Here is a 12,500-nt window from a genome sequence, read left to right as displayed (position 1 = left end):
CCTTACTCTGTTTAGCTTTATGACCTAAGTGCATTTTGCAGGATTTTAAAATGTGGGAAAAAAAGATATTTTTAGAGAGTGGGACCTGATAGATTCTTTGAAAAAGATCTTGCTTGTTTAACCCTCGCCTGTCACCCGTTACCCATCATCCATCACCCGTCACCCGTCCTCCGTCACCCGCCACCCGTAGAAAAGGGTCAGTACGCAGCGTATTACAACGGCTCTCGGGATTGGCTCAGAAACCAATGGACCAACACAAACAACCAATCAATGATGGACCCTAACATTAAAGGCAATAGAGCTGCGTCCTTAAGGGATCCAAAGAAATTAGAGGTTTTAAAGAGCTGCGTCCTATCTCCAATATTTCGAAAGACACTGCCTTTCCCCATCAAGGTTTTACAAGCCATGACTACACGTACGGTTAACAAAGACGTTGCAATTCGGTATATCAGCCTTGCGCTTTTTAGCCTTTTGTAATATTTAAATCGCTGATAAGGTCCTTCACCAGGATCCGGTGCTTCTGTTTTGTTACGCTGGTCTTTGCTTAGAAAGTTATAATAGGTCAAACAACAATTACTTACTTTCTGGCGATCATGCACTTTTTACAAAATAATTGGATTAACATCAAGAAACTCGTGCCCAGTCTATAACTAAACTTTACAAGGAATATTGGTGATAGGCCACTTCGGAAAATACCATAATACTCTATATTTGTTTTCTCCTTAAATTGGAGTATCCATTCTAGTCACAACCATTCAGAATCTCAAACTGGCACGCAGATTTGAATACTCAGTTGAAATTTCAAAACTGCTGGTCACTCGTGACACAGCTTGGCTGTAGTAGTCGCAATTATTCACGATGACGGCATCTGGGAAATATAAAAGAAGGAATAGCCTAGCCCGATACCAAATGCGCTGGCAGTTCTTGTCACCTGCCACCTGTTACCAGTCATCCACAACCCGTACAAAAGTACTGCTGCATATACACCAGTCGATAGAAACGTCACCATCCTTTAATGACTAGTCACCATCGATAAATACGTCTCTCCGTCGATCACCGGAGTTAACATACACTGAGACATCTTTTTTCGTACACTTTGCGGAGACAAACGAAAGCGACATTTTCGCGTGCTAAGACATTTACGAACCCGAATAATTTTGCCCTTTTAAAAACAAGTGGTAATTCTATGCCAACTGCGTTAATTGGTGATTTGATTATTGCCTGAGGGAAACTGAATTACAACGGGTAATTAATAACGTTTATTCCCTATTTTCATCATTGTTTAGAATGAGTGTTCATCCTTTCCGTGCCAAAACAGGGGAAAATGTGTCCCCAATTACAAATGGCGAACGTTTAAATGCTACTGTACAGACGGCTTCAAAGGAGACTATTGCGAAATAGGTAAGTTATTAATTAACTAACGAAGAGAGATTTAGACGGCACGATTTTTGCTTTGTGCATGCACTTAGCAAGATGTCATACTTACAATCATTTTCACACGCTTGACTCGTGAACATCTGTCACATGGGAGTCACAGGGCCGATTTACGCCGTGACGTAATCGAAAAGTCGTAAGCAACAACCGTCTGAATCGCCCTCGAGATCTTTTTCAGATATTATAGCACAGCATCAGATAAAAGGAAATTATGAAGGATTCCTAGGTGTAAGGGGGGAGAGGGGGAGGAGGGGGGGGGGGGGGGAGCAAGGGTTTTGTTTCTTTGTTTCCTTCAAAAAAATTGGCCTATTATCCCTTGTTTTCACCATTTTTCTTCACTTGGTCCTTTATCTGAATGAGCCATGACCATTTTAAGTTCTCTCGAGGAGGATTGGGCCGACTGTCATGGCGTTCACACGCGGTTCTTAGCGCTCGCTTAAGAAATGGATTTCTAAGCCAAAAGAACTATACTGTGAGGATGCTAAGTAGTTTTATTACTTTATAGACGTATTAGCAAATGCATCGTCAGTAATTAAACGCAGTATTTCAAGTTTATATGGGAAAAAAGCGCTCAAAACCTGGCTCGAGTTCATCGGCAAACAAAGAAGAAATGCCTGGTCAGGATTTTGGTACAGAAAACGATCTCTATAGAGAACTGAAAGGGTCAATCGAATGCCTAAAATGATTGGTCACTGAGGGTCTTGCCAGATTACATGATGATCTAGACATACTACGAAGCGAATTCAAATCGGAAATTAAAGAAATGAGCTGTACTATAAAAGACCTCGAAAAGAGTTTGAATTTCACGCAAGACGAAGTTGATACCTTTAAGGAACAACTCAAGAAGGAAACAGAAGAACGCTCTTCGGAAATGGAACTTTTAACGGCGAAAACAACTATTTTGGAACAGTCCCTGAAAGAAGCAGTGGAACAGAATATAACCCCTGAACAGTACACTAGAAGAGAGAACCTGAGATTTAATAATATAACGGAACATGAAGGTGAAGATTGCAAAAAGGTTATTTATGACACCATTGGAAGAGACCTTGGTTTAGATATCTCCCAATTAAGATTTCACGCAGTTCACCGAATAGGTAAGAGAGATGGAGTTAGATGCAGGCCCATTATAGCAAGGTTTGTCTGTCGTGAAGATCGAGACAAGGTCTGGTCAAAGAGAGGTAAGATTAAGGAATCGAGTGTACACAGAGACGCATATATCACAGAAGATTACGCGAGGACCATTCAAAAGGAACGCCAAGTCTTAATTAAGGCGATGATGAAGGCTCGCAATGAGCATAATATGACTCAGGCAAAAGTCAAAGGTCGTTACTTGTACATCAACGGTGAACGTTTTAGTTTCGAAAATGTACCTGAATATCTAAAATAATCCAATATCCATAATTTATTTAATTTCCAAAACACTATAACACTCGAATATGCCTTTTTGGAACCCATTCACAACGTATTATAATTTCCCATTTTTCCCCTATATGCCAATTTAGTGTCTAAATGGAGTTAGATTCCTTTTCAACACTTTCACAGCGTTTGAAAAATGCAAACACCTACAAAAATGACCTGGCCAGCGTCATATCGACTAATGGTTTTTCGTATTCGTAACTTACTTTATGTTTTATACTTATTGTTAACGAATGTTTTTTTTTCTCGAGTGAGGTCGACCCAATCTAGCGTAGCATTCAACAGTCTTTTTTTACTGGGTACGTTTAAATTTCTTATAATTAAGCGTCGTGTGTTCGTGAGTGCTCTTATATATTCGCACCTTTCGGTTCACCTGATTTCAACTGTCCTGTTGGGAGTGATAGCTTTTGTCTTCCATGCAACCAGTTTTAAATACCGCAAATTGCAATCATGGATCGCAACAACTTAAAGCTCAAAGCCATCTCGCTAAACGTATTCGTGCATTCGAAAAAAGAAAGTCTATACTTAATTGGTTGATTAATCAGATCGCAGATATTTCTTTTCTACAGGAAACGTATAGCACGGTTGAAATTGCTAATCATTGAAGAAAACAATGGCCCGGTGAGTTTTTCTTTTCGCATGGTTCTAATCATAGCTGTGGGGTGGCTATCCTTGTTCATAAGTCGTTAGACTTCAAGCTTATATCGTCGCGTGTTGACAATGAAGGCAGGTATCTGATCGTAGAAGCAATAATTCAAGACACCCCTTTTCTTTTAATAAATATATATGCACCAAATAAAACGTCGAATCAATTCTCATTCTTCCAGGCTTGATCTGAACTTATTCCCGTTGAGAAACTCCGGGAGTCCAATTATAAGTTTGTAATTGGGGGAGATTTCAATGTTGCCTTGCAACCTTCTTTAGATGTCTCGGGAGGGAACACTACTTTAAAAGAATCAGTTGAGGTTTTGGAAGATTTACTTATAGAGTATGACCTAGTAGATGTTTGGAGAGTTCGTAACCCAAAAAGCAAAAAATTCACTTGGCTTCAAAGAAAACCAATTATCCAAAGGAGACTGGAATACTGGTTCATTAGCGACTTGCTCCAGGACGATGTAGCCAAAATTAATATTATTACTAGCATCAAATCAGATCACTCCGCTATCGTTCTTGAATTGGATTCTATGGCTGACCAGCCCAGAGGTCCCTCCTTCTGGAAGTTTAACAAGACGACCTAATTTTTGTCCAGAGCATGCGCGACAACTTTTCTCTATAGCTAGAAGAAATAAGCTTTTGTGAAGATTTAAGAATCAAATGGGATTATATCAAGTATAAGATTCGTCAAGATAGTATTAAATATAGTAAAGTAAAAGCTAGTGCAAGGAAAAGTAAGATTGACGAAATTGAAGGAAAACTAAGGGCATGCGAGGAAAAAGTTGCAGAGGCGCCCTCTCCTGAGAACCTCGAAAACCTTGAAGCCTGCAAAACGGTTTACGAGAGAGAATACTATTATATGGTGAGGGGGTCGATAATTCGGTCGCGCGCCAGGTGGTATGAACAAGGTGAAAGGAATACAAAATATTTCCTTAACTTAGAAAATCATAATAAAAAGAAAAGTTGTGTTGGGAGGCTGCTAAACTCAGATGGTGCAGAGATAACAGACGCGAATAACATATTAGATGAGGTTCACAATTTTTATTCGGATCTTTATGACGAAAAGACAGGGATTCAGACTGATAGTCACTGCCCATTCTTGGTGGACTCCTTAAAAATTCCGAAATTAAACGATGATATGAGGAAAATATGTGATGGTCATTTAACATACTCTGAGTGTTTTAAAGTCCTTTCTACTTTTGAAAATAACAAAACCCCTGGGAATGACCGACTCTCCAAAGAGTTTTATCTTTTTTTTTGGCCAGAGATTGGTAATTTGTTGGTAGACTCATTAAACTACTCTCATGATCACGGCAAACTTTCGAAGTCACAAAAAGAAGCTGTTATAACCTTAATGCAAAAAAAGGATAGGGACAGAAGACTGATAAAAAACTGGAGACCAATTTCTCTTGTAAATGTAGACATTAAAATAGGCTCGAAGGCTATCGCAAAAAGATTAGAAAAGGTCCTACCATATATAATACATCGCGATCAAAATGCATTTGTGAAAGGACGTACAATTTTTGATGCGGTTAGAACAATTAACGATGTGATGGACTTTACGGAAATGAAGGGATGTGAAGGCATAATGTCTGCCGTCGATTTTGAAAAGGCATTCGACTCTCTTAGATTGGACTTTCTTTTTAAATCTCTTGAAACGTTTGGCTTTGGTGCGTCCTTCATAACAGGGATCAGGACATTTTACAAGAATATAACGAGTTACGTAGTTAACAATGGTTTTTTCACACCATCCTTCCAGGTTAAACGAGGAGTTCGCCAGGGTGATCCTTTATCGCTATCTCTTTTTATTATAGTTCTCGAATTGTTAGCAATATCCATCCGCAACAATCATCGAATAAGTATGTGTAATCAAATGGCGACGAGTGAAATTAGGAAATAATTTCACGCGCGTTTTGTCAAAATTCTGATAATTTCCCGAACCTTTAGGCGAGGGAAATTATCAGAATTTTGACAAACGCATGTGAAATTATTTCCTAATTTCACGAGAAAACCATTTGATTACCTTTTAATGTCGTGGGTGACAAATTACGCTCACAACCGTAACTGTAAAATCGCTCGAGTACTTTATCCAACTGCTCGGGAAGAATCATCTCCAGGTTTTTCTCAAGGCTATTTTTGTCACACCACTTCACAAAAACTCTCACCCAGTTAATTGTGCTCTTTCACGTATTTAAATTTTCTGCCGCTTCTTTTAATTTCGTAACTTCTTCAATGGTCACTGTCTTAAATCTAGACGCCATCTTGGCTCTAATCGAGATACAAGAGATGTTACCATGGCAATTTTGTAATTTCACATGTGAAATTTTTAATTAACGCTGAAATTTCGCGCCTAAATTAAGGAGTAATTTGTCACCCATGATATTAAAAGAATAACAGTGGGGGAGGGGGGGGGGGGGATTGAAATAAAACTAGTAAATTTTGCTGACGATATGACAACCTTCGTCCGAGACAAAGTCTTACCTTACTCTTTTTAATGTTATTAATTTATTCGGGACACACACTGGCCTTAAGATTAACCGCGATAAAACTGAGTCTCTCCTACTTGGAAATCTTAAAGAGACTGCGAGTAGCTTAGAACTAGATATTTGCGAATTTAAAAGATATGTTAAAATTCTAGGTGTTTACTTTACTTATAATACATTAATGTTTTATAAACTAAATTTTGAATCAATTGCAAAATCATTAAAACAATTGGTAAAAGGATGGAGTTGGAGAGGATTAACGCTGATTGGACAAGTGCAAATTATTAAATCGTTTGCTTTACCTAAGGTCTTGTATAGGCTGACGTTAATTTCAAGTAACAAAGAGTTTATTAAGAAAATAAACACGTTATTTTCTTTTGTCTGGAAATGTAAAGATAAAGTTAAACGCGCGGTTCTAATAAATCAAATAGAAAAAGGTGGACTTAAAATGCCTGACTTGAACTCGATGATCTCCGCTCAAAGAATCATGTGTATAAAGATGTATCTAACTCCAAATGCAGCCAGTTGGAAGTATTTCTTGGATTTTCATTCAAGGAAGGTTGGTGGTAAATTCTTGTTTCACTGCAATTTCAACTATTCCAAGTTATAACCCTAAATTTTACAAAGAGTGCATTATGACATGGGCCTCCTTAAACTGTGTAAGCCCTTCCTCAGCCTCGGAGATTTATGAACAATTTTTATGGAACAATAGGTTCATCTGCATTGAATCCCGCTCAATTTTCAACCAAAAGTTAATTGATGTTGGTATTATAACTATTCGGAACCTCCTCGACTCACATAGCAATTTTAAACAGCTTTTTTACCTACAACATGCACACCTCTCACCTATTGATCATTATTTCCTTTTTAGTCTCTTTTGTGCCATCCCGGAGGAATGGCGTAGATTGTTAAAGACAAATGAAAATACAGCTCTTTTACACGATTGTTATGTAGATTTGGATAGTTTTTCGCTACACCTTGGAGGAAAAAAGGTTGATGTTGAAAAGATTCAATCGAAACTATTGTATGAAACGTTTTCTTCTAAAATCTGTTGTAACCCTACCTCTATGAAAAAATACAACGAAATGTTCAACACAAAGACATTTGAACTAGACTGGGAAAGAATATTTTCTTTGTCTTTTAAAATAACGTTGAATACAAAGTTAAGAGAATTCCAATATAAAGTTCTTCATAGAATTTGTTATACAAACATTATGCTCTTCAAATTTGGTTTAGCCGTTTCCCCTTTATGTTCTTTCTGTAATAAAGAACTGGAGACATTGGAACCGTCTTCTTTTTTACTGTAGTAAGGTTAGCACCTTTTGGAACGAGCTAAACATTCTCAAATCGCAAAAGTTAATTTCTAAAAACTTCCATATCCAAGATATTTTATTTGGGCTTTTTTCTGCGCTGGATAATGTTGATGACAATATTCTAGTTAATTACATTATACTTGAGAGCAAATACCTTATTTTTCGTTCGAAATTAAGCCAAACGTTTCCTACTATTCAGGGGCACCCAACGACCAAGTTGTTGTAAAATGTATTATTATACCCCAGTTAATGAAAATAAATGTTATTAAGGCATTTTCAGGTGTTTTTCAGTGTTGCTGGGAAAACATTATATGTTCCTTTTTCCCAGCAAGACACACAAGAAATTTCCCAGCCAGCTAGATAAAATTGGTTGGTTTCCCAGCCAGCTGATCAAATTTATTTCCCAGCCAGGAATTCCGCGTGCTTTCAAATCCCTCGATCCGAAACAACTACTCTCTAGGAGAGGGAAGGGGTCCTTTTTTTTTTTTTTTTAGTCGTCCTCCTCAGTCGTCAGAGTTTCTACAGCCACCTAGGGTTGAAATGCTAGAAAAAGTCAGTAATTCCCAGGCAAAACCTCTATCAATAACAAAATTTCCCAGCCAGCTCATCGAAACACCTGTATTTTTGCCAGCCAGCAATATTCCTCTGGGGAACAGATAATGTGAGGAACAGATTCGTTGGGTGCCCCTGACTATTGCCCTGTTAATATCAAAATGCAAAACAACGCACCAGATCGAGCGTTTCATTGCGAGGAAAAATAACAAACTCCACTTTCATAATAAAAAATGGCATCAATTTTTACCCATAATGGAGTATGAGCTATCACCTCCAACTCCCAACTTAAACTAATACTGTAGTATTGTAATATGTTGAATTGTGTATAGTGCAGTTTTGGATGTTCTGTGTTTATTACAGATAGGTAGCGTAGTTTCGATATATAGCTCCTATGTATAGTTTAAAATTAACATGTAAACTAATAAATGTTGATATATTAAGTAAAAAAATAAAATAAAATAAAAAAATTTAAGTTCTCTCGTAGACCATCCTCTGAGGGAGGTTAACGTTATTTCATTTTTGAAAAATGAATGCAAAAATTGAGAACTCGTGAGAGTTACACTTCGCGCTTTTCACATTGGCCTGAGTGCGGGAATTGTCCTTGATTATAACAAATCACTAAATTTCACTTAAATTTCATGCCTTGCCCTTGTTTCACCGAAGAACAGGCATCCCTCGATTCTTTCCAATCCTACGGTATCTTTAATAAGGATAGGACACCAGAGTGAAACTGCATAATCAAAGATAGGAGGCCTTTCATTCTTATACAACATGGACAGCATTTCGTGATGTGAAGGCCCAGGCGTTCTATGGCCCTACCATAAGTCAGGCGAGATCACGACGCCCAGGTCTTTTGCATTCTTGACAGATTTTAGTTCTGGTCCCATTATATAGAAATCAGGAGCAACTTGTCGCAGTTTTGGGTTATTCGCCGCACTGTCTCTCATTTTCCGGTTTAATCCTAAGCTGCCATTGAGTTCCCTATTTAACGAAGTGGTCAGTATGGGATTGAAGGGCTCATGTATCAGTTTCAAGGTTAAACAGCTTTCTGTGCACTTTTTCCGGTGTCATCAGCAAACCTTCCATTAGAGGACGATGTGTCCAGTTAATATAGATGGGAAACAAAATGTGGCCCACAAGGAATGTTCCCTGAGGTACTCCGGACCTGACGGGAGACCACTAAAGAGTAACAACTACCGCGCACGGTTTTTGCTCGGTTTGTTAAGAAGTCAATTTCTAAACCATTGCACATCTAATTCCATATACTTGAGGAGAAGAGGCTGTTACTCGGGAACCACGATAAACAGGCTTCTCTTCAGTTCAATCTGAAACCGGTCAATTCGATTTAATATCTTTACATACGTATCCCAATTCCTTAAAGGGATTATATCACGTTATTTTAGGGTGTCTCGGGGAAATATTTAGTAAATCAATAGTTTAAAACTCAAAAATAGTTAAGTAGAATTCCTTTACTTATAAAATTATCATCATATCACAAACAAGATTATTCTGAGCAAAAACTATCTTTATTCAGGCAATTTGAAAAAAAATTGAAAAACGTCGGGCCGATTTGTTTCAAAAATACCCAATTGCAAACTGTTTCAATCCTGACCATTAGTGGCCATCCATGCTTCTTTTCCCTTTGCTGTGTTTCTTTTATGTTGTTCAACAGTTTTAAGGGGTCATTGCAGTGTTTCATTCTACTTTTTGGGTTTTTAGGGTGTCATGAAATTACATCATTTTGCTTGACATAGTGCCTTTAACGAAAGTCGAACCTGTTTTGGCTTTCTGAAAAGCTAACAACTACATTTGACCGTATGTTTTCTTTCAGCTGTTCAAAAGTCGTGCAAAGATTTTTATGATAAACACAGGTGAGAGAATATATAACATGAAGCTCTTGCAATGTTTGCTAGTAGGCATTATTACATCTCTAAGATAGTGCGCGCGCTGCGATTGGCTAAATCAGCGGGCCGTATTCTGCAGTACGGCCCGCTAAATTTGAAATTTCGATAAAACATTGCCTAGCAACTTTTTCATGCCGTTTCTGTTACATAAACTTGTAAAACAGCCAAGAAGATTTAGTTTTTTTGATTTCGACAGGGCAATCTTTGTGGCAGTTGAACCTTCCGCTTGACTTCAACTAGTTTTCTTTCCCCCGCGGCTGATTGCCAGAGATATGAAATAAACATCTTACTAACCTCGTTTTCTTGGTCCGTACTGTAAAATTACGGATTCCCGTTGATTTATGGCCAGCGCGGTTCGCGCTTGGCCATAAATGAACAAGAAAAAACACTAGGTAAATAATTTTAAAGTACGGCCCTCGAACTCGGTTAGTAAGATGTAGATAACGACCGTCTGCAAACCAGGTTACAAGTAGCAACCAGGTTGTCTTCAATGGCCATCGATTTGCAAAGCATAAGACTGATCCATCAGGCGTGGACAAAAGGTTAAGACGCTTACCCCATGACCACTCTGAAAATTTTGAAATCAGCTCCACCATACTGTGTGCTTTTAGCGACTTTGTTATCCCCTACAATGCAGCCAGGAAGGTTAACTATGTTATGATTCGAGTGGATCGTTAAGTACACTTTCTTCCAAACGCATCATTTACATTTCCTTTCAATATGATTGCCGGGTTCTCTTTTTGAGCTCAGACGACATGACGGCATCTACGAATGATTCATCCCCTCAGTGCTTTTGGTTTTCGGGCTATTAGAGGTAACCCATGCTAAACTATAAAAACAGCTAATTTTGAGTCGCAGGACTCATATATCTAGACAAGGATTAAATCATACAGTAACTTGGAAACAAATTTCTGGGTTTCTAAAGAAAAAGATGTGCTGCGTGGGTGGGAGAGTGAAACATCAAAATTTAGTTTGATCTAACTTGTTGACAAAGGTCGAATTACCACCGTGAACGATTTGGAAAGCTGACCCTTCGAGAGTTAGCCCTTCGCCTGAGTGAATAGAGGAATTGTGGGTGTTGTTTGTTTTTGGTGGAAATATAGAAACATGAATTTGTGAACAAATTAATGGAATGAGAGGCGTTCATTGTTCCAGATCTTTGCGGCTTTCTGTGCTACCGTGGTCTAAGGATAGGCCGAGACTTTGTCATGTTGTGGTGGGAGTGATTACCAAGACTAAAATGGCGCGCAACTGGTTTTGACGCATTTTTGTCGTTTTTTTTTTCTACATCTCGTAGGTGTTCGCGAAAGCGGTCCGCCAATCTTCTCCCTGTTTCCCCTATGTAGGTCTTCTTACATAGTGTGCAGGTTATGCAATAGATTTGACTTAAACGGATCGATTCAGTCCACAGGAACACACAAAGCCGCTAAAATCTCGAACAAAACTTCATCTTTTAACTAGGTACACTCTATCCTCACAGAATCAATGAACGCCTCCCACTCCATTAATTTATTCACTAATTCATGTTTCCATATTTCCACTAATGGCAATGCTCCTCAACACCCTCAAAAACACCAACAACACCCACAATTCCTCTATTCGCTCTGACAAAGGGCTAACGCGCGAAAGGTCAGCTTTCCAAATCGTTCACGGTGGTAATTCGACCTTGCTTTATGATAATACTGTTAATCCCATCAAAATATACCTTTGTGATATCCAAAGATAGCATCATATAGGATATAGCATTTTAGTCATAATATATCCGTGTCCACGCAGGGTCTGGTGTTTATAGCTCTTTCCATACCTAACAGGTCAAACGAGAGCATCATTGTAACCCTGGACCTGGGAACGCAGCTACTTCCCATTTTGTGTCATATGGGGGATTTGGGATGTGGAGATGGTGGATGGACGCCGGTCATAAAGATCAACGGAAACAAGGTGCTCACTTGTTTAACTTCCGTTTGACCAACTTGACTAACAGAATAAAATTGAAATGCACTAGCACAACAGGACTTATTGGATTAATAATAATAATAATAATAATAATAATAATAATGATAATAATAATAATAATAATAATAATAATAATTTAAAATATCATGTCATCACATCTCCCTAAATCAAACAGAAACGACTGTAAAGTACATCCTTATTTTCTGGCTTATTGGCAAAGATTTTTGTAAAACGGAACCCTTTATCAGGCAGACACTTGTAGGAAAATATGACCTCTGAAGGCCCATGCGTGAATCACATTTTTGGCGCAATCATTGCATGGATTAAGAGGTTTTAAAAAGGGCTGCTTCTGCTGCCTTTCATGATTCGTCTTATTCCAGCTTACTTACTGTAGCTCATCTTAGTACCTCATCGAAATCATTAGCAGGCAAGGAACAACCTTAAACTATTAATTTGCATGGTGGAGAATACATCAATACATCATGTGAGCACATGGAGTAAGCAGGTGCCCTAAGCTTCAAATAGCCAATTCTGTAGTGTATTACCCATTGGCGCATGCGTGCAAGAGGTTGGTTATGAACACGCTGTCCGTCATTAAACTGTTGAGTTAATGTGCGTTGGTTTAATCCGAGTGTTTACTGGTTAAATCCGAACCATCCGGGCGAGATATAACAAATTCTTGGCTATACGAATCCTAGAGAGCATGTGTTTCTTCATAGAGTTTCCCTGGGCCTCGGGTCATGGGCAGACATAAGATCCGAGGCTCTGGTGACGAGAATGCAGAGGGA

General features: G+C 38.5%; 1 protein-coding gene across 1 annotated transcript in view; it reads left to right on the top strand.

Moving 5' to 3' along the window:
* Window positions 1-12,500, top strand: part of LOC138000729 (uncharacterized) — a 25,914-nt gene that overhangs the window by 9,433 nt on the left and 3,981 nt on the right. The window contains exons 3-5 of the mRNA XM_068847352.1: window positions 1,287-1,401; window positions 9,687-9,726; window positions 11,571-11,697. Coding sequence (XP_068703453.1) covers window positions 1,287-1,401; window positions 9,687-9,726; window positions 11,571-11,697 — 282 coding nt within the window. The remainder of the gene's footprint in view (window positions 1-1,286; window positions 1,402-9,686; window positions 9,727-11,570; window positions 11,698-12,500) is intronic.

Source organism: Montipora foliosa, chromosome 4 (assembly GCF_036669935.1).
Source record: "Montipora foliosa isolate CH-2021 chromosome 4, ASM3666993v2, whole genome shotgun sequence".
NCBI lineage: Eukaryota > Metazoa > Cnidaria > Anthozoa > Scleractinia > Acroporidae > Montipora > Montipora foliosa.
This window is presented reverse-complemented; position numbering and strand designations above follow the sequence as displayed.